Source organism: Carassius carassius, chromosome 25 (genome assembly GCF_963082965.1).
Source record: "Carassius carassius chromosome 25, fCarCar2.1, whole genome shotgun sequence".
Lineage (NCBI taxonomy): Eukaryota > Metazoa > Chordata > Actinopteri > Cypriniformes > Cyprinidae > Carassius > Carassius carassius.
The window spans coordinates 8109316-8132038 of record NC_081779.1 but is presented as its reverse complement, the minus strand read 5'-3'; the positions used below and the strand labels follow the sequence as shown (position 1 = coordinate 8132038).

At 38.4% G+C, this 22723-nt stretch overlaps 1 protein-coding gene across 6 annotated transcripts; it reads right to left on the bottom strand.

Moving 5' to 3' along the window:
• Positions 1-537: 537 nt before the first annotated feature.
• Positions 538-22628, bottom strand: fam131ba (family with sequence similarity 131 member Ba). 6 transcript variants are annotated; one of them, XM_059509286.1, is made up of 9 exons: positions 22430-22602; positions 13365-13402; positions 10761-10796; positions 8838-8940; positions 7506-7724; positions 6155-6295; positions 4451-4728; positions 3677-3934; positions 538-2800 (listed from the first exon to the last, which is right to left on the bottom strand). In XM_059509286.1, exons 1-9 carry the CDS (start codon positions 22455-22457, stop codon positions 2564-2566), a joined length of 1338 nt encoding a protein of 445 aa, XP_059365269.1. In that variant the 5' UTR covers positions 22458-22602; the 3' UTR covers positions 538-2563. The 6 variants fall into 6 exon arrangements, with proteins under 6 accessions (XP_059365269.1, XP_059365270.1, XP_059365271.1 ...); XM_059509287.1 differs by having other exon boundaries at positions 8847-8940; XM_059509288.1 differs by lacking the exon at positions 10761-10796.
• Positions 22629-22723: the final 95 nt, after the last annotated feature.

Below are 22723 nucleotides of genomic sequence, written 5' to 3'. Positions count from 1 at the left end.
ATGAACAATCTATGGTTCATGTGATCTGCTGTCTTCTTTTAAATGTTACAGTTAATTTAATGTGATTTTTATATCTGTTCAGTCTGTGAGCAATAACTTTATAGGCTTCCATTTTTTTTTTTTTTTTTTTTGTAATATTTATTAATTTATTTATTCATTCATCTCTTTCCTTCTTGGCATAATGAGATATCAACAGAAAATGTTTGTTTCATAATGTACTTCACTGATGGTTTTGTGAATTGTTTCGAATATTGGGAAGGAGATTTATTTTATCTAAAAGCATTCAATCTTGATAATTTTTTTTTGCAGGAATTAATAACAATTCAATAAACAGTGATTTTGAATTTGAATTAAAAAAACCTTTGTCACATACTTTCTTAGATTAGTCAGATGTCGAATAATATATATTTTTTAAATTATTATTATTTTAATCATTTTGTTAAATAGTACAGTGTTTCAGTGAAATAGTATATGAATATCTATACAATTTATTGATCTTTTATAAATCTCTAAAGCCATTAACAAATGAGATAGACCTTCGCAATAAGAATTTTATTTACAGCATATTAAAATGCACATGAGGTTACAGGGTGACACCGAATGGAGCTGAAGAAACTGCAAGATTGCTAACTTGCTTTATTTTTATTCCTCAATAATCAGAAACCCATTTCTGATTTCACGTGTTGCTTTGCCATTCTGCACTAAATGCATCATATTTCACAGAGTATGGCAGAATTATGACATCATTGCTGTGAGCTAATAATGTCACCATCTTTTGGACATTTCACAAAGAGCTCTGACATTAAAAATGCTGAAAGTGTACTTTCCAAAGAATCTAACAACGAGAGATCATCCACTTCAATCTTTCTCATTTCGCCTGCTCTCGAATTTCCAAAACAAACATGAGATCTTTAAAAATGACTCTCATTCGGCAGCTGCTAGTCCTGTGATGTTCGAAACATCACAACGAATGACAACACGCAGGCCTCATTAGTATAGAAAAATAAATGTTACCACAGCATTGCATAACAGCATTAATCAAAACTCTCAAAACCATCAAAGAATATAAATCATTGCTAAACCAAACGCCTTCTAAATCTAAATTAGTGTTGCCACATCCAAAATGTTTTAGTTTTCTCTCTCTTTTGGAACGTATATAAGTATCGACAAAGGCTTGACATGTGCACGCTAGTATTCGAGGGCACTTCTTTCTGCAGCGGGTTTTTAAATTACAGCTTATTCAATAATTAGTGGAAAGCCTGCAAGCATTAACCAGAAAAGCACCTTCTTTTCACTTCTTTCCACAGTCATACGGTCTTTCATGACAAGAACATACTGTGACCTAACATGTCATCTAGCCCATTACCAAGTGATTTTACTGAGGTAATGAGAGTTTATCTCTTCATCTGCATTATGTCAGCAACAGGGAAAGCTATAATGTAAATAATAAAGAAAATGCATGCATGATATAAATGGCTCCTGCATGTTAGTTCATCAAAAATTTTAATGAATGGATCCATGTACGGTCTTCAGGAATCAGTTAGGTTCCCTGTAGTCTCAACCTCAACGGATTAAAAGCATCCAAAGTTTACTCCTCTTTTTGCATGAGAAGATTAATGGAACGTCCCAGAATGACGATGATTATCCATCAGTTTTCTTTTTGTTGTTCAGTGCAAATCAATTTTGAGCAGCTCCGCCAGGCAAGATAAACACAGACATTGATGAGAAAAATAAAGCAGAACAAATAAAAAAACTTGAGGACAGAACTGGGCTGTCGCTATGAAGATAGGCAATACATTCGTTTTTGTCCATAATAGTGCATAAGTCTTAGTAACAATACAGTTAGGATGTTGAAAAGGGCAGCACTGTTTCCATTTGGGCAGTATTGTGCTTGGATACATTAAGAGCAAAAACATGTTTTCCAGGGTGTGTATTTGTGTGTGCATCAGTGTTTGTGAAAGTGTGTGCAAGTGTGTTGGAGGTACCTAGGGGACACTTCACGCAAACGGCAAATTCGTAACGTTTTTTTTTTTTTCGAATATACCTTTAAATACACATACATCCATACATTCATACTAACATACATACAGTACATACATGTTATATATATATATAACATATATATATATATGTTATATATATATTTCATTGGCTTTTAGTTTAATTACAAAAATCAATATATATTATTACTATGTGGATACTGTTAATTCAGTCACTTAAATACTCAAAAAAAAAAAAAAAATTGCATGCACTTTCTTTTGGTTGTATTAATTTCTCAGTATTGCACTCTTCGTTTTCATTCGTAAGCGGCCTTGGACTCCAGCGCTCCTGCCATAAAACAGCAGCAGCAGCACATATAATGTTTCATCCTGGCTTTGACACTCTCCTGCGTTTAGTCTCTATAGGCGCCCAGAGCTCAGAGCATGTTTTGTTCCTGATGTGACAGTCCTTACGAGTTCACATCTGGGGTAAAAGGGCGTATACAATAGCTTAACTGGTGGATTATTTCACAGACAGTTTTGTTTTTTTCGCTCCACTTTCGGATGCCACTCGATTTAAACCATCAGTTGGTTGCCACAATGACAACAGCCCCATCCCCCACCTCTTCCTCTTTCTCCTCTTGTGATTGGACGACGCAGGATGTGACTTCATAGGTCATGTGCTCAACCACTGGCTCTGCTGGTGCTTGCCCTGGGCTCATGGTCCCAGGTGGGGTGGAGTCCTCTCTCAGAGACGGAGGGGTCAGGGCGGGAGTTACAGACGACAGCTCGGGTTCGAGGGTAAGTGTTATGTCATCCTCCTTGAGAAAGAAAAAAAAATATTAAAGGAATAATTCACCTTATTTTCTGAATATTTACAAACCCTCAGGCCATCCAGGATGAAGATGAGTTTGTTTCTTCATCAGAACAGATTTGGAGAAATTTAGCATTACATCACTTGCACACAAATGGACCCTCTGCTGTGAATGGGTGCCGTCAGAATGAGAGTCCAAACGGCTGATAAAAACATCACAAGAAACCACAATTAGTCCATAAGTCCATCAATTATCATATTGTGAAGCAGGAATTGCTCATCATATAATCTAATGCATTCTTAAGTTCTCTATCTATAGTATTGCTTTCTCCAGTGAAGAAGTTGTGTTTTCTGGATCAGTAGGAAGGAATATGAACAACATTCCAAGACAGTTCTAAACAACTATGCCAATGGATATGAATGTCAGAGGACAACAGGGGATGGATTTTGTTATGGATTGCTATTTTGGCCAGAACTGATGGTTTGGAAGTTAAAATAACTTGATGCATTTGTTTCTTACAAACACACAGCTTTTTACTTCACAAGACATTAATCGATGAACTGGAATCGTGTGGATAACTGTGATGTTTTTATCAGATGTTTGGTCTCTCATTCTGATGGCACCCATTCACAGCAGAGGGTCCATTTGTGTGCAAGTGATGTAATGCTAAATTTCTAGATTTCCAAATCTGTTCTGATGAAGAGACAAACTCATCTTCATCCTGCAGAGGATCCATTTATGTGCAAGTGATGTAATTTCTCCAAATCTGTTCTGATCTCTACCCATCTACATCTCGGATGGCCAGAGAGTGAGTACATTTTCATTAAACTTTCAGTTTTGGGTTAAATGGTGGTTAAGGATGTGGAAATAAAAAAATGCCACCTTGACTTCCTCCTCCTCTTGCTGCTCTGGGATGCATTCGGACTCCGCTACGTATTCCTCACCATACACTTCCCCCATTCCCATTTCGGCCATGGTCACGCCCATGTGTCCCAACATCTCCATCTGATGGGGCTCCGTCTGAGCCGCCGCCCACAGGTCAGCCAGTCTCGGGTGGGTAGGCGGGCCCAAACTGTGAATAGTGCTGTTGGGAGTGGCTTGTAAGGAGTGAGAGGCGCTGTGCATTCGATGTTCCAAAGACTTCAAGAGAAAACATGAGAAAAAGAATCAAGGATGTTTGCAGTCCTGAACATCTTTAATGAGGGAATAAACTACAATTGCAAATTGTACAACTATTGGTTTAAATGGATTGAGATTAAAAATTAAAGTAGCCGTTTTGCATTTTAATATATTATAAAATGTAATTTATTCCAGTGATGGCAAAGCTTAATTTTAAGCAGCCATTACTCCAGTCTTGTGATCCTTTACATATAATAACACTAATATATAATGATACATATAATAACAATGTAATTACATAATAATATTATTTTGAATTATTTCAGGCACTGGATAAACTACCCGCAGAGATGTGACACCTGAACTCCATCACCCCTTTCAGTCATAGTCAATACTGTTCTAAATACAGCAAGACCTCCTACAGCGCCACCCTGTGGACGACACCTGGCTAAAATAGGTCAAGCAGTAGAGCTAAACACAACTCTGTAGTGTTCTGAGCATGTAAACATGGCTGCGTCTCAAGCTGTGTTTTCTGACCTGTTGATACTGCAGGAGCTGCTGCTGCTGGTACTGCTGATACTGTTGGAACTGCTGTAGGTGGTTCGGCTGCTGCAACGTCAAATAGTGGGTGGAACCATCATAACCCTCACCCGAAGCCCCGCCCGCCATGATGTAAGAGCTGGCAGCGGGAGAAGCTACACCCGAGGTCCCGTTGCTGATTGGCTCCCATGCATCAGAGGAGGAGAGACAGTAAAGTCCTTGGGAGACGTAGGTGTGAGGCCACACATCTGCAGAGGAATGATGCAACGGCTGGTCTGAATGACAGAGACGTAGAATGAAGGAGAGACAGACAGAAGGTCATAAGGTGAAGGTTCAAATGCAGGTGAAACCAAAGTAGTTTCTGGAACAATAACTATATTAGCATTCACACAAACACACAATAACATTCTAAAGTTCTACACTTTGCAGTTTTGTCTGCCACTTTAAATGCTCAAGTTCTTTAAAGCAGGATGGATTATGATTGGCTGTCAATGTTTTTTCTTTTTCTTTTTTCATCAAAAACTGTGGAAGTGATTTCAAACGATAGCCTTCATCTGTGCCGATATCATTCTTGTTGTGGTGTGGACTCCAATTTTCTTTTAGATGTAAAATGATTTTTAATAATGCTAATCATACAGGGGGAAGTTGCGGCCTATTGGTTAGAGAGTTTGACTCCTAACCCTAGGGTTGTGGGTTTGAGTCTCGGGCCAGCAATACCACGAATGAGGTGCCCTTGAGCAAGGCACTGAACCCCCAACTGCTCCCCAGGCAGCCGCAGCATAAATGGCTGCCCACTGCTCTGGGTGTGTGTTCACAGTGTGTGTGTGTTCACCGCTGTGCGTGTGGACTTTGGATGGGATAAATAAAGAGCGTGAATTCTGAGTATGGGGCACCATACTTGGCTGAATGTCACGTCACTAATCATTTTAAAGAGATGATTTAAACCCAAAAATGAAACTGTGTCGGCCCCCATTGACTTGCAGTGAATTTTTTATCCACATAATGAAAGTCAGCAGGACTTTTAACATTCTTGAAAATATCTCATTCTTTTGCTCCTCAAAAGAAAGAATATTATACAAGTTTGGAACGACAGGTTGTTATTCCATTTGGTTGGACTATCCCTTTAAAAATGTTTACAGTCATGTTTTTCTGTTTTTACAATTACAGTTCATTATTTCCTCATTATTTTGACATAATCAGGCTAAAGAGACGCTTTTTGTTTGGTGTTAAGCTGCAACCTGGCTTCAACCCAAGGCTTGTATAAGCTCTGATAGTTGAACCTCAGGAAAAGTGCTGTTCTGCTCTTCTGCCCCGTCCACTTTGGGCCTGCAGCTGTCACTGTGGCATCTCTGACACATTTCCTCACACTAAAAAAAGTGGTGGCAATGCGCTCTAGACTTGAAGTGGTCTGAACTGGAAGTCACATCAGTCAAGGCTAGGTAAACAATATAAAACAAATCTGCAGAAATATCCAAGTGGTGTGGTTATGAGACTCCTGTCAAAAGATGCAAACAGTTCTTACGGCAAGAGCTTTTTTGAGCTGCCAGTGTAATAATCATGCAAGGATTTGTGCTTAAGAAGTGTGTGCTTGTAATATCTGAGCTTTGATCAAACATAACATAAATTATATTGCCTTTTTAAAATCTCTCCAACAATGTCTCCATTCTGCCATGGCATGAGGTAGATGTTGGTGACCCTCACCTCTGCTGGTGATGCTCTCCTGGTTAACCTCACTGAGGTGAGCCACGCTGCCCTGGTTGGAGTTGGCACAGAGACTCTCTCCATCCATAGAGTTCCAGCCTAAGAGTGTGGCCTCAGAGATGGCAAACTGCTGCAGAATGCCTGCAAAAAGTCAATTTACTATTTTGATGTTTTAAAGACAAAATACACTGGATAAATGTTGTAAAAAAAAATTTATTCTGACTGGGTGGTTCACTCCACTAAACATTGCCTGTTAAAAAAGTTGGGGTCAGTATATTTTTAATTTTATTAATATTATTAAAGAAATTCATACTTTTGTTTAGAAATGAAAGGATCCATTGAATGAATCAAAAATGACAGTTAAGACGTTTCTAAATGTTACAAAAATATATATCTCAAATAAATGCTGCTCTGCTCTTTTGATCTTTCTATTCTTCAAAAGCTGTTTTACGGTTTCCAAAAATTATTAAGCAGCACAATGTTTCTTTAGGACCAAATCAGTATGTTAGTATAAATTCTGAAGGATCGTGTGACACTAATTTGATATTATAGGTATAAATCACATTTTTAAATATATTAAAATAGAAAGCAGTTATTTAAAATTATAATAATACTTTAAAATATTACTAAATTACTGTATTTTCAATTGCATAAATTCAGCCATAAAATACTTTCTTGAACATTAGGGAAAAATCTGATTACAAAATTGGAAATGACAATAAATTCTCAGAATTAGTTAGTAAAAATGTAATATTACAGTTTAATATAATTAATTGCACATTTTTTTATTCCCTATAAAATGTTATTATTTTAATATTTGAAAAGCCCACATTTTGTGCTGATAAAAACATTTGCAATTAATGTACTGCAATGTTTATTTATTAACACCCTTAAACCGGAACATAAATTGACCAGAGAAGCAAAATTGCATGAGATATTGAGACTTTAAGAGGAGAACATAGAGTAAATATATAATTCTTTTTGGTAACATAATATTTATAACAATATAATTGCATTTTTCTGGCCCCATGCTTTTATTTGTATTGAGCAGCAAAACATTTCAAAATAAGTGAGGTTTAATTTAAGCTTACAAGTAAAACCCAAATATACTGATAGGTAAAAAAAAAAATATATATATATATATATATATATATATATAGTTTTTAAAGTTATAAAGTTTAATGTAAATGTTTAATTAGTAAATGTTAAAATGTCCTTTAACGCTATAAATCATATGCATACATTTCAACTTAATATAATATGTTTCCACCCTGTACCACAACTATATGTGAGAAGGGGGACGACATTTTTATATAGTGACTTTACCATATACATTTTCAAGTCATCTCACCCGCTGCCATTCGTGCCTCTTTTTCTCCATCACTCAGGTCACTATAGGCATCATTTTCAAGCCGTCTCTCCCTCTCACGGTTCAGATTGGAGCGTCCCGCTCCCCCTTCTGGCCCTGCAGATGGTTTACCCCAGCTCTGCCACTCAATCATGTGGGCCACACGACCCTGAGCCATGGCAGTGGGCTTGGTCACTTTGTCCTTCATTGATCTGGTAACCCCTAAAGAAAAAGAAACACAAGTCAGCACCTGTACAGACTTTACATGGAGCTGGAGAAAGGGGCAAAATAAAAGCAGCCAGGCAGTGCATTATGGGATATGTGTCTTTTGTTTAATCACCTTAGTACAATAAACTACTGCAAGGCTCTCTGGATGATAACAACCGAATGAATGATTATGAGTGTGCTACAGTCTGTAGATTTGATCAATCGCCGCACAAGCGGTGAGAGAGATGCAAGTGGTTGACCATGTTTAGAAATACATTATTCACAAGTGTAATGAATTACGTGAGAGAAGCTTTTATGCATGTATGAATAATTAGAGCCAAAAGGGACATGTCTGAACATTTCCTTTAAACAAAATGGCTCATTAGCATGCAAATATCTCAATTGAACGAAAGGTGCATTCATTTAAAACGCAAGGTTTTGAATGTTACCGAGAGCTAAAAACGAGGTAGTGTGATAGTAACCTTGCCGACGGTTATGTGATTTTTTTTCTCTAGGCTGCTGACAATGATAAAAACCCCATCTGATGAAGTGACTGCTCTCTTTAAATACTTTGATAAATCACCTCCATTTGTTCCAGGGGGAAAACAATCTAATGGTATCACTTGAGCACTTCCCCCCATTTTCAAGCATTTAGGAAAAACAAGAGAAATACAAAAGATACAGGACATGAAATCAAGAGAGATCCAGATACCTACGTATCCCGAAACCTATTGTGACAGTGAGCAGTATCCATAAAAAACAATACCACAACACATTAATGAGCAACAGTTTACTTCACAAAAGAGCACTTCACCTCACAAAACAACAAAACAGACTACAATACACAGCTGGCTTCACACCTAAAGACTACGTTTCCCAGCAGTAAGCTTGTGGAGATGGATAGTGCACTTACGTCAGCTGTTTGTTTTGTGAACTTTTGTTAGGTCTGACTGGGGATTTCATCAATGGCTAAAGAGGCCATTGACATGCACTAATTAATGGAGGAGGAAGGTGGTGAAACTAGATAGGGAGGGGAACCCACAGGGGCAGCCATGTTGGCTCCAATCTCCATCTCCTCCTCTGGAGCCAACATGGGGTCGGTTACCAGCAACCAGGACAGACACACACCTGACACACCTGTCAGAGAGGACTTAGCCAGAGCTCCAATCCCATAGGCGTTGGAGTTCCGCTTCAAACGGGGCAAAATGGAGGTGGTGTCCTCCATGGACAGCTGTCGAAAGAAAGAAAGAAAGAAAACGAAAGAAAGAAAGGGCAGCATTAGAGAAGCAGCAAAAGTTAGAGAAGTGGGAGTAGAAATCAATTAACATACTTGTTTATCTGAAAAACAATGCTGCAATTCTCCTTTGAATATGTGTATTCCTGGTCAGAATCTTAGTCTTCGTTTTGGTTTGTGAAACCAGCCCACTGCCAGTTTACCCAATTGTATTTCGGGACCCCGGGTTGCCAGTTGGCGGAAAACACAGAGTATTTCATTTCCTTCATCATCAAGTGCGCTCGTTCCTATTTTGTCACTCAAAATGAACGTAAATGAGGATTGGAGCTGTCAAGCGTCAAATGATAAAAAAAAGAACCATAAACATAGTTTGTTCAACAATATTCTGTATCTTCTGTAGTGATTCAAAAACTTTCTGTTAGTTGTTATTCATTGAAAACATTCAGCCTATTTTCATTAGAAAAGTACTGATTGCCAATAACATATCATAACCAATCATAACCCAATCATTGAAATAAATAATTTGATTCAGTTTACAATAATTTAGTCACAAGTTTGACAACTTATTTTTTTTTCTTTGACTTCTGGTTGCTGTGTTTCAGAATTCATTCAAACTTGATGACGGAAACCTGTAAAGAATGAGTGTTGTTATTGTTAGCTAAAACTAAAACTATTAAAAATCATTTCAATAGTTTGAAAGTTGAAAAAAAATTTGTATAAATATTAGATGAATACTTTAATTTAAAATACATAAATGTAAATTAGAACTGAACACAACTAAATTTTAAGATTAAAAATAAATGAAAGCTGAATAGAAATATTCTAAAAACAAATCCTAATAAAAAATGAAAAAAACACATAACAAAATTACTAAAACATGAAAATAAAAGTTAACTCAACATATTAATAAATGATATAATAGTAAAAAAAAAATTATATATAATAATAATATAACTGGTAAGAATCATAAACTTTTGTTGTATTCACTTTTTTTTCATTTAAAGATTAGAGCAAATGTCAGTAACTCCATGTGAACCACACTGTGTTATCATCTCTGATCTCTCACATCCAGTGCCACCTACAAGTCGCAAAAATGGGCCAAATCTCAGATAACATGACGTGGCCAATCGAAGACAGCTGGCCCTGTTACTCATACCCCCAAAGACATCTGCCACTTACTGAACACTGTGGAGTCACGGCAGACATTTAAGGTGAGTTTGTGATCTATGTTCATACAAACATTTAAGTATATTAGCATCTCCAGTAAAATTACTTTTCAACCATCTTACTATTATGATATTTACCTTCACAAACTCACCATCGAACACCACTGGTCAAAAGTTTGGATTATTATGTTTTTGTTTTTTTAAATAAGTCTCTTATGCGTTTTTTTTTATTTTTTATCAAAAACATTAATATTGTGAAATATTACAATTTAAAATAATTGCAATTGTTAGATTTTTTTAATGTACTTTATTTCTGTGATGGCAAAGCTACATTTTCAGAAGTCAGTACTCCATTTTTCCAGCGTCACACGATCCTTCAGAAATCATATTCAACAATAGTACTGTTTTTACAGTATTTTTGATCAAATAAATGCAGCCTTGGTGAGCATAAGGAATTTATTTTCAAAACATTATAAAATCATAATTATTAAAAACTTTTAAACAGTAATGTACCTGACATAATATGTCAATGTTTTTGAGCATTTGTTAAAAAACTAAATTGCTGGATACCCCTAGAGAGAAATATCATAAAAATAAAAAATTAATATTAGAGACAAATCAAGAGAGGCAAAAGGTCAATACCAGACTTACATTGATTCCTTCCCAGGAAAATTCAGCACGTCCATGCTTGAAGCAAAGCAGATAACAGTTAAAGAATAGATGGGAAAGATACAGTGAAAGAAAGGAAAAGGCATGATTTCAGTAAGCAGGAAACAACAGAAGGCGAAACATCAAGCCAAGAACAGAACACTAGATCTGGAAGAACAACAGATAAACAGAAAGCAGGAGAAGGAGGCGAAACGCTGTTCATCTGTTATGAACTGTTGTGTAAACCAACCAAGTTATATCTTTGTATGCACCCTTGTTGTGTTATACAGGTAATTAGCTAATATGGTGTAAATTATTCATGAATGAAGTACCACCTATGTTGATGTCTGCCTTAGAAGTCTTTACACTGGATGAGGACAGCAGCAAGAGGAGATGGAGGCAACTTTGATGAGTAGCACTGAAGTAAGTAATCCTAGCCATCCCAAACATACTCAAAGCGTGCTATCGATCGCATTTACACCGCACCCAGCGCAGTGAGACAAACACTGGTGCCAGTACGGACAGCAGTAGCCGCTCATTGTTCATTAAGAGAAAGATCAATATGAAAGGTCAAATGGAGGTCAGTATCAGAAAGGCGTTGGTGTCTGCCCCTTAGAAGCTCTGAACAGACAACAGGCATGGTTGGGCCATTCGGGGGTTGATCGATTTGTTTTCCACCATTTTAATGTTTATGTCTGCTTCTGTTACATAAACTTGTAGCCGGTTCCTAAAAATACATTTTTGAGGCTGGCTTGAAATTATGGCCGCCACCTACTACTTTTAGTGGGGGGCAAAAACCGATAGGTGCAAATTAAAAACATAGAATTAGTTTTCTTTTCTATGCAGTGATGAAGTAATTCATGTTTTGCCACACACTTTACACTGTGTAAAACGTTTAATGGCATTTGTTTTCAAAACAATTTTTAAGTTACAATTATTAAGAGAGGACAGCTGTGATTTAATGTACTGATGGGAAAGTTTGGGGTTTTGCAAGGTAATGTACTCTGGATTCGATTGTAATGAAACCCATAGAAACACAACTATGTGATATAATTAGAAATGTATGTAAATAATTACAAGACACTGCTACTATAATGAACACTTTTATCAGTATATGATCAAACTTTCTTTTTCTTTTTAATTAGATGAGATGCCAGCCATTCTTAAACTGTTATTTCACAATTCAAGTGTCACAAAACGAATAGAAATAAACAGAGCTATAAATGAGATATGACTGAAAAATTCTGTAAATAATTAAGAGACCCTGATAATATCATGAGCACTATGATCAGCCTGTGATTGAGTTTATTCAGTTGTTAAATCAGATGAGATATCAGTAATACTTGAACTGTTAACTATATGTGACCTAATTAAAATTGTATGAGACACTGTTACTATAATGAGCATTTTTATCAGTCCATGGTTGAACTTTCTTTTTTGATTTAATTTTAAACCAAATGACTTGCCAGCAATACTTGATATGGTTGTAATTGATTGACACAGAAAGTTGTCAGAAAGGTCTAAATTATGAAAGTGAATTTTAGTTATCAAATTAAAATCAAGAAGTCCTGTAAATAATAAACCACAATCCTGTATATTCCTGTTAGAATAGATTTTCTTAGAGGTCAGCTAGATAATTTGATGCTTATTTTTGGTTGTGTGAGAATAAAAACATGTTTTATAAAAGCAAAAACTGTACAAGTCTATAAAACAAACTAGTCCCATCTAGGACCTTCCGAATTAACCTAGAATACATTTATTATGTGAAGTTTAAGTTTGAGGGTGTTTGTTCTAGCAATAAGATAACTAAAACAGCCTTGCTACTTAGCAACTAGCACCTGATTCTTGAGAGATTTTCGTTGAATGTTAAATGACAAATAATTTTGGTTTTTATTGTGCTTAATTTAGAAACCAATAAGTGCCTTTTTGATTGCAGCTCTCTAACACAAATGCATACATGCACAACACAGACACTTTCAATTGGCTCCAGCTACAGTGTGATGACACCAGCCCCTGGCTCAACTTCTTAACTCTGCATTGAGATATTAAACATGCCATTTGGTTTGGACAGCTACCAGTAACCAAATGGTAGATTTTGAGCCAAATTCATCTGAGGATGAGTAGAGCGACAAGCCAGGAGCTGTTGCCCTTGGGTGGGACGTAGAACCAGACAGCAAACAGGGAAGACAGATGAGGCTATGTCTTCCCAGGAGACAAAGCCATTATACGGCAATACTGTATGGTAATAGCTGGGCTCTAGGGTCCAGCACCTGTGGCCTTTGCTGAGAATCTAATATAGAGGCTTTTCAAATACACATTATACCATCAAGCTTTCTCTGACTTTCAGCACCACAGGGTGGCAAGGCGTGCGTGTGGCACGCAGGGGGTCTTCGTGTTAGCTAAAGACTTCATTAAAGTGTCATGAGGCACAAATGTCAGCACTTGGCAGGTAAGATAGCTTTGGACAGAAATGCAGACATCGCAAAAGTATTATTTCAGCGAAGGACATAATTTAGATGTGATCCTTAAAGCCTAAGCTCACAACATGGGACAAAGGTTTGGCCCGAAGCAAATCTTAAATATGCAAAGTGCTGTAGTTTTATTTACCTGATCCCCATCTTTCCGAACTGGAACTGCATCCGCCGCTGCAGGGAAAAAGAGAGGGACAGACATAGAGAGAGAGATATAAGGGAATAGGCATGTGGCTTATGCAACCTTTACCAAATATGCTAAGTCAAACTGACAGATTCTTGCTACATTTTCTGCTGACATTCACACAAAGACCTAAAATTAGATTAATTATCTATCCAAAACCGCCAGCACTCTGTGGGGAAGGAGATTTGTTGCATCACGCTTTTATTTCATATCTGTCATGATGATAATAAGGTTGTATCAAACCAGCAGGACTACGAAGATGAAGATAATTCCAAACAGGCTTTAATAAATCCACAATATGAGCCAAGCAGAGAGAACAGCATCCAACCAAAGCATAGTAACAATGCCCAACAACTAAGGGGTGAAAGGCATGAAGTTAAATACTGAAGTTAATAAGGTGTGCACAGCTGAACAGAATGACACAAATTAACATCCATGACAACAAATGGTAAGGGAAGATGGTGCAAACTGAAAACAAAGGGCATGTGATGTTTGTGAGTGAGTTTGAAAGTACAACCCCCGCTGGAAGGCACGGCCTCACGGTAGATGGAGCAGGCTCTGCAACAGGACGGGAATCCAGGAGAGGGACAAACAAAAAGGTCTAAGAAGGTGCAGATGGAGGGGACAGCCAGGGAATGGCCTTGAGCCGAAGCAGGTGGATGATGATCCAGGCCACATTTGAGCCCACCACACAGCCAAAGAGCCGATGCAGCGACAGGACTCCAATGACCGCAGCGACGACCCCCTGAGATGGCAGCAGGAGTCCAGTGGGCTGAGGTTGAGCTGGACCAACTGAGGGGGGAGGCAGAGCCTGAGGAAGGGCGGAGGTACAGTGTGCGGCAGAGGCACGGCGATGTCCAACCCAGGCAGTACCAATGGTCTGAGGGAGCCCGGCAAGGCCGAAAGTCTGATGGTCACTGCTGACGTTGAAGGAAAATGGCGAATAGGAGTCAGGGCTACAGGTCGAGGAGTAGTGGAGCGTGCAGAGGCAGAAAGTGGATCCAGAGGTTTCCCACATCCAGGAAGAGATTGCTCCCAGCAGGCCTGATGTGTTGACCCACCACTGAGAGGAGGCAAAGATGGACTGATGGGAGGTAGTGATGACTGGATGGCAGGAGTAACTGGGGACTGGAAAAAAAGCTTGGAGAGCAGAACAAAATCCTGACAGAATTCTGGAGAGGTGGTGGGAGAGAGAGATTGGGCGGGGCCAGTGAGTTTGGGACATAACAAACTAATTCAGGTGGTAGCAAAGGGGATAGAAAATCAGTCTCTCTAAATTCAAAACAGTTTTCCAGTGTGATGGCCAAACACTCACTCTAAGAGGCGGGAGGTTGGGCAGGGCTTACTTCCATCCCCACAAATTCCACATTCACTCCCTCAGCGATGGCTGAAAAAGCTGGCTCATACAACTGGTCAGGCTCCATGGCGATGTTCAGCACAGTCGCTGTTGTTAGCACTTGCTCGTGTGTTGTGGCAGAGTCACATTCACTGCCTGGGCACGGGCTGCCAAGCTCCGGAGTCTGGGTGTTGTTGGCTGGGCACTGGGTTGTTAGTGGGGCTGGTATTGTCATCAATAGGTCAGATTTAATAAGTGGTGATTTAATAAATCCATAATATGATTCAAGCAGAGAGACCAGCATCCAACCAAAGCATAGTAACAAACAATACCCGATAACTAAGGGGTGAAAGGCATGAACTTAAATACTGAAGTTTATAAGGTGTGCATAGCTGAAAAGATTGACACATTAACAACCATGACAACAAATGCTAAGGGAATACCGTGGAAACTGAAAAATATGTCCATGTGATGTGCGTGAGTGTGGCAGCATCATTCCAATAAAATGCTATTGCTTGATGTAATTATGCAAATTAATAGGCATTGTATTTTAAGAAGAGGCTTCCAAGGGATGCTGAATTTAAGATTAAACTCAAACAAGCATGTGTTCTTAGAAGAAAAGAATTTGGACATCTTTAATATTATAATCATGCTCATTAGATTCATAAATATGTTTATTTTGTATTCTAGCTTCCTGCACTTTGGCATCATTTTGATTATGTTGATGGTGTGAGTTTTCAGTGACTCATTCAAAATGACAAACTAACATTTTGAATGATGTGCTTGAAAACAATCGCCCTGTAACATTAGAAACATAAACACATAATACTGTAGCATAATGACTTTGTTTTTGAGACAAAGCAATAAATGGAGCCACAGCGTTCAGTGACAAAACACAACACGGTGCATAAGGCCAACCAGCAATCAAACAATCATCCGTATCAAACATATAAACAAGAGTATGCAAACATGCAGGTGATCATGTGCACTATTAGCTTATATAAAATGTTTATTGTGTTTTGACTGTTTTTGAGAATGGCACGTTTGCTGCTCATTCTATCGTCTCTAGTGGGAGTAAGGATATGTTTGCAAAGAATGATAAATGGCTGTAAAGGAGAGATTGTGTGGAAGCCCTTACGGCATAGAGAGATGGTTTATTTTTGTATGCTAATTGCTAACTGCGGTCGCTGCTCCCTTCATTTACAACAACCCAGGTTCATCAATTAATTGTAGAACAAGAGTAAAACCTAGTGCCTGCTGTGCATTTTTTCCTGCTACAATTGCCTCTTGTCAGATTGTACAGTATGACCCCAATAAGACTTTGCATAACTTTGCCCTCTGACACAAATTTTTGGATAAGTGAAAGATTATCTTAGTTATATGTTAAAATCCCTGAAAATTGTCCAGTATTCACCTTTCTTAAAATAACAGACTTACAGACTTTTGGAAATTCGTCACAAAAGCTCTATTAGGAATGGTAATTGTCTCTCATGGTTAAGGCTGTAAAAATACATTTGCATGGCTCTTCAGTGATAAAACTGTGTATTTAGTTGTCAGTCACATGTTTAACATTTATTTAAATACCCTATTCAATAATAGATATTTCTTGCATTTTATCTCTCTAAATGATGGGTGTCATTTTTTTTAATAACACACATTTAAAGAAACAAGTAATTGGTTGACTAGTAAAATCATTGCAAGCCCTAATTTATATAACTGTATATTATACATATTTTAATATTTTATTGCATACCAGTTGCTGCCAAAATATTGGCTAATAAAGTTTGATATGATTTTTGTTCTCGCTGTAATGAAGCGATGTAATATTACTCCTGTAAATAGTTTCCATCCATTTCAGAAATAAGTCTATTTTTAAAATGCATGCATGTTAAGCATGTCACACTAAAAGATCTAAGACTGATGACTCTTCCATATGAAAAAATAAAACTTTTGTGATTCCAAAAAGTCTCAAACAGCAAAATTGTGGCCAAAATCGTGTTGTAGGTCTTGCACAAATTCTGTGTGAGAACCGTCACTGTGCACATGTGCAATTTTTAATGAATGAGACCCTGTCTATCTGCAGTGCATGTGCTCTCTCTCCATCCCCCATCTCTCTCTATTCAATTTAGTTCTATTTAATTTAGCTCAATATCAGTGAAATTGAGTTGAGCATCGGTTTCATTCAGTGAACTTATTTACAACAGTCCTAAACCATTGAAGAATTAGAATAACAATGTTTGTGATGGGGTTAATTGCATCAAAACAGAATTTACCAGTCATTGGTCTATTTGCATCTGTTTTTTTGTTTTGTTTTTTCACTCCAGACTCAGATCTGAGAATGCATTAATTGCACCCTGTGCATGTGTGTGTGAGCGTGTGTCTTTTAATTGCTGGGCTCTCTCTCTGTAAGTACAGCAGAGCCTTTGGGCCTTTGGGCCATTTCCTCAATCAACCTAACCCACTCTGGAGAGATGGATAAAGCCATGCAGAGCGGTGCAGCTCTAGAGGAGACCAGTGAACAAGAGTGAAGAGTAAACAGAGAAAGACAGATAAAGTGAGTTAAGGTAAACCAAATCTACTCGTAATCAATTACAAAGGAGACAGTCAGAACCAACAGACCAGAAGATCAGTAACAATGACTAGATGAGAGCAAAGATAGATGGCCTGCACTGTTTACTCTGCCCATCTATATTTATGTCTGAGTCTGACACTAAGCATTATGAACGCCAGAGCTTCAGGGGAAAGGAAAAAGGGAGAGCGATACTGACGAAATAAGTAGTCAAACGGGATAAACAAAGCTGCATGTGATGAGGATAAAAGCTAACTTCAATGCACAGTGAACAACAAGGAACAGGCTGAAGATTCCTAGACACCCGGTGCAAGCCTGATTGTATCACGGGGAGAAGCAGCAGAAGATCTGCATTGCCAACAACCAGATGGAGGAACGACTGGACCATGGTACAATCTGGCTTGACAGATCTCATTGCCTAGCATGTCTGGGAACATCTTTGTGATTTTATTATACAGCAAGAAAAACGGACAAATAAAGGAATGCAGGCCGAAACTCTGATACACGGTGATGCTCAAAGTGATTCTGATTAAGAGTGAAGTCCAACAGGCTGACTCACCTCCAGTACCGAGCCAAAAACACATGGAGAAGAGGGGGAGGGAAAGGAAAGACAGAGACAAAGCGGATGAGAGAAAGACTGAGACACTGAATGAAGGAAGGAACATTATGCTATGCAGTATAACAAAGAAAAACAGAGGACAAAAGCGGGTAGGCATAGAGAGATTAAAATGACACTAAGTTTAAAGATGCAGAGAGAGGCTCAGAAAGAGTCACGAGGGAGAGCACAGAGTTACAGACCATCAGGATAATGAAGGGAACACAAATGGGTATTTACACTTAATCGATCAGATTGCAATCCGATTAGGGTTATGTCTACTCAAAATGGAAGATCAAATCTGCTGTTCCCAGGCTATATTAATGCTAATGCAGAGCTGTGAAATTTTCACTCTTCAGCTCAAATAGAAATTCAGAGTTCTGAGATCTAGAGGTGTAACTTTTTATATTTGGGCAGAACAAGAAGACGCATTTACACTTAAGTCAGAGGCATCTTGTTGGTGTTTTAACCACTTCCTGAAGTGGGTATGTTTACATGACAACAATTGTACTAAAAACAGAAATGTTTTTCTTTTGGATCTTTGAAAAGTTTTGCGTACAGACAACAATGTTGTCAAAGAATCCCTGTTCAGACGAATCCGCAAAACCAACTAAAAACGCTGTATTAGGCGTGCCAGGCCAGTAGTTGGCGATATCACTTTGTTGCATTACATGCCTGCGCATAAATGCATTCCTAGACTGAACACGTGATATGAATACAAAATGACATGTTTGTAGTTTACACAGAGATGATAATGTTATCATTTTCAAAAAGTTCCACAATGAAGCCTATTTTCAAAAGTTGGCCCCCAAAACACCATTGTTTTATAAATGGACAGCCAAAACGCAGTAAAGATTTTCTATTTTTTGTTGTAAACTATTGTTGTGTTAACATCCCCTCAGTCACAGATGTGTCTTTCGTGTTCATATAAGACAGAAAAATAGAAATTAAGTGACCCAGTGAAATTACTGTTGATGAGTCAGCTAGTTATAAAACTAGGACAACGTCTGGTTTGATAAAGTTATACCAAAATCTCATTTTCTGTGCTATGCAAAGCTGCATAATGAATTGGAGCAAATAAATGCCCAAAATGAATATCAGAAAACTCTATCAACAAGAATCTTGTCACATTATCCTTCAGAAATCATTCTAATCATTCTAATATGCCGATTTGCTGCTCAAGGAAATGTCTTATTATAAATGTTGAAAACAGTTGTTCTGCTTTAAATATATAGATTTTTCATAAGTTCAAAATAATATATAACTTAAGCAACATTTTTTAGTAAAGCTATAAAGAGAAAGTAAAGAGAAAAAGGAAGGGAAATGTTATTGCATTTCATTGTTGTTTTGACTTGTGAGGCTGAACATTTCTTCACTTGGGACTTAAAATACACCTCTAAATTATCGGTTTATGAAGGGACCCTCAACCTATTATTAATGGAAAATTGTAAAAAAAAAAAAAAAGCACCTGCTTCTACTGTTTCAAACTTTGTTTGAGTGTTCAGACAGGTGAAACTGGATGGCAGCAGCTTAAAATAAGAAAAGACAGGGGGCACTTTTAGAATAAAACTTAAAAGTAACCTGAGGATCAGGCCAAATTATGGACAACACTGGATAAGAATGATAAGAGGTACAAATTCACCAGAAGATATTTGAGAACTTCCTGGCTGTCACTCCCAGTGCCTCCCTCCTTCCCTTCACTCGTCTGACTCATTCTTTGCAGTACTTCTCTCTCTCTCTCTCTCTTTGTGATTACTTCTGCCCCTTCTGCCTCCTCCTCCTTGAGGAGTAAACGTCTCAATCATTCTGAGCCAGTCACCTTGGACCGTGCATGTCACCACACAAGCTGGATCATGCAATCACACATGCACAGGAGATTGAGTGTGTGTGTGTATATGTGTGATAGAGAGAAAGGTAGAGAGAGACCATCTGCATGTCAGCTTGTCTGTCCCTTTTTCAGAGCTTGAAATGAAATCAATACAACGAGGCATCCCTGAGAAACAGAATAGCTCAGAGCAGAACAAACACGTACAAAGAGCAACCCAGTGCAAACATCAGCATTAGTGCCAAGAGCTCAGCCATCTAGCTGATGCCCTCCCAAACACACCTACATGACCGTTCTCACACGCAATCCTTGGACAAACAAATACACGCGCCGTTTTACCGATCTATATGTACATTTACCCAAAGAGACTTTGAAAAAATGATTTTTCATAAAGCACTCAGCAAACGAGAGAAAAGTCTTTTATTGCACAGCATTGTGTCCCTGTTCTTTCAAGCTTGCCAACACATACTTCTCTCATACTTATTGCTTGTTGTATACACTCCGGAGACACTTACTTGGAATTGAACCATAAGATCAGATCATTCATCATTCGGCATACAGTGACAAAACTGTTCAACTGCTCTAGAATATGTATTATGGAATATATAGAAAAATATACATAGCAATATATAAAAAAAAGACAAGCAAATATATCATAATATATTTTCAAGTAAATATAATATATAGAAAAATATATATAAATTTATATAAAAAGACATCATCAACATGTTGTGTCTTACAATGAAGCTAAATAGCTATAGGGGGCGCACAAAGTTGCAGTTCAAGTATAAAAATATATACTCATTTAATTTATGATAATATGTTTAATATGCTTAGTCCTGTGTCTACAGCCATAGATTGACCCTCACTGCTGACTGGTGAAGTACAGAAGACTATAATTATAGCAAACATATTCCCAGTGAATATGTTTGACAGCTTAGATAACATAACAACTTTAATAAGGAAAGCCTGTGAAGTGTCATTTCAGGCTCATTTACTGAAAGCTGCATGAGGGTATTTCTAGTTTAATACTTTGATTAGTAAATTGCAATTGCCCTTACAATCTGTCACCAGATTCAGGTTTTTCAGTAGTGCCAGGGCTGTGGTAGATTCATTACATGATCTTGTGAGAGGAGCAATAGCTGTCTAAGTGACTCTAATTAAAAACCCAAACACATACATATACGTATATAACAAATATAATTCAAATGCAATGCATTTTAACATTAACACTGTATCTCTGAAGGATTTGTGATGTTCAGTGTAGACCTAAGAATGTTCTTATTTCTGGCTGCAGCAACTATTTGTTTGTGAGGTCATGAAGTCAAGTATAACAAAAAATCTATTACAGGGCCTTGGTTGAGCCAATGAGAACGTCAGTGCAACATCTCGACGGCACATAAATTTCCTCAGCTTACATTAGAAGTGTTTGCTTCACTCAAAATAAGGGGATGAACAACCACAGGCTCGTATCAGGCTCTTGACCCATATTATTTAGCATGCATCTTATCCTCTCTCTTCTCTTTTTCGGTCACTGTAAAGTAGACACTATTTATAGCCAAACACACGAAATATTCAATCCACGCTCCCCTCCAGAGAATATTAGATACCCGGCCAATTTCAGTGCCACATATATATATTAAATTTTATTCTAAAAAATATGTATTTTTATAAGAGTCGATTAAATGTAGTTACTAAGCAGGATATAAATACAGCCTATAAATTTAATCCCTAATTACCCAATATGTCCTACTCTGTGCAATAGCTTTATTATGTGAAAGAAACCTTCCATCTAGACTCTCTACTCCTTTGGCATCACAGCTCAATGACAATCAAAGGTCAAATATAGCAGCATTTCTTTATTTGTCACTCCATCAGCTGCTTGGGTTTGTTTTGATGCTGCGCTCTCGTCATGGGCGTACAGGCATCGTAAAACACGTTTAAGATGGAACAATTCTGTGTCTTCTCTCCAGGGTAGTTAGCCTGCCAGCCATCTCACAGTTACAGCAGAATATTAATCGTGGCAAAACACCCGCAATTTGTCATCAACGGTTGTGCTAACGCATATCCGTTTGGCGGGAAAAGGTGCCCACCCGTGCCATTGACTTTGCAGAATTTGACCTACATGTGAAGCGCATCCAGACGACTCCGCGTCACACCTGAACGTTTTTTGTGCATGAGCTCGTGGACCCTGCACCTCTGATCCTGAAAAAAACCCTCTTGGGTGAACCTGCATGTACGAACATATACACTCAAACCTGTGAACTGCTGCTGTTTTCACACAAACAGCTCCTAATGTGACCTTAGCACAGTGTCAGATATTACAAGTCTTTGAGACCGTCCCTTCTGGAGGTGCATTGAAAGCAATCATACGCTCCAAAAATTCCACTTTGGATCTTTGAAACCTCTGAGCAAAGGGTCTGTCTGCATCTAATGCATGCACGTGAACGGATGCGGCTATCAATTCCAGACGCACTAACGGCTCTCAAAGGCTGACACCTCCATCCCGGCTTCCCAAAAGCGGTGTGCCGAATCACTGTCAAAGACTGGAGGACAAATGGCCTTTAACCAAAAGGTTTCCATAGAAACACACACCTTTTGTATGTGTGAGCATCGCCTATCACTCCTCTACCCCTGGCAGGTCTCCTTTCAACCTGAAAAAGAAAGACAATCAAAACAGAGAGTGTCTTACTGATGGTGCGGGAGCCAATACAGCCCATGGTGTCTCAGCGAGGGCCAGTTTGTGAACGAGGAACGACAGCCACCCTCTCAGCAGACATTCTCTCCTTCTCTCTCTCTCTCGCACTCCTCCTCTTCTTCTCCGCGTCTCTGACTCTCCCCTCCTGTCTCTGTAAGGCTGTATGCGAGACTGAGTGTGTGTGTGTGCACGCCTCCAACACGCTCTCGTCGTCATCCACCCTCCCTCCCTCCTTGCCTCGCTGCAACCCCCTCAAAACTCTCTGGTGAGCCGAGAGATCAGTCACTA

Bases quoted from the DNA above. Each gene is read 5' to 3' on its own strand.
- fam131ba (XM_059509286.1), bottom strand. From the start codon at position 22,457: ATGGGCTGTATTGGCTCCCGCACCATCA. The intron at 3,935-4,450 runs GTCAGAAAACAC...TTTCTCTTGAAG, and splicing joins AGCTCCTGCAGTATCAACAG to TCTTTGGAACATCGAATGCA. The intron at 2,801-3,676 runs GTGGCATTTTTT...TTCTTTCTCAAG, and splicing joins AAGAGGAGGAGGAAGTCAAG to GAGGATGACATAACACTTAC.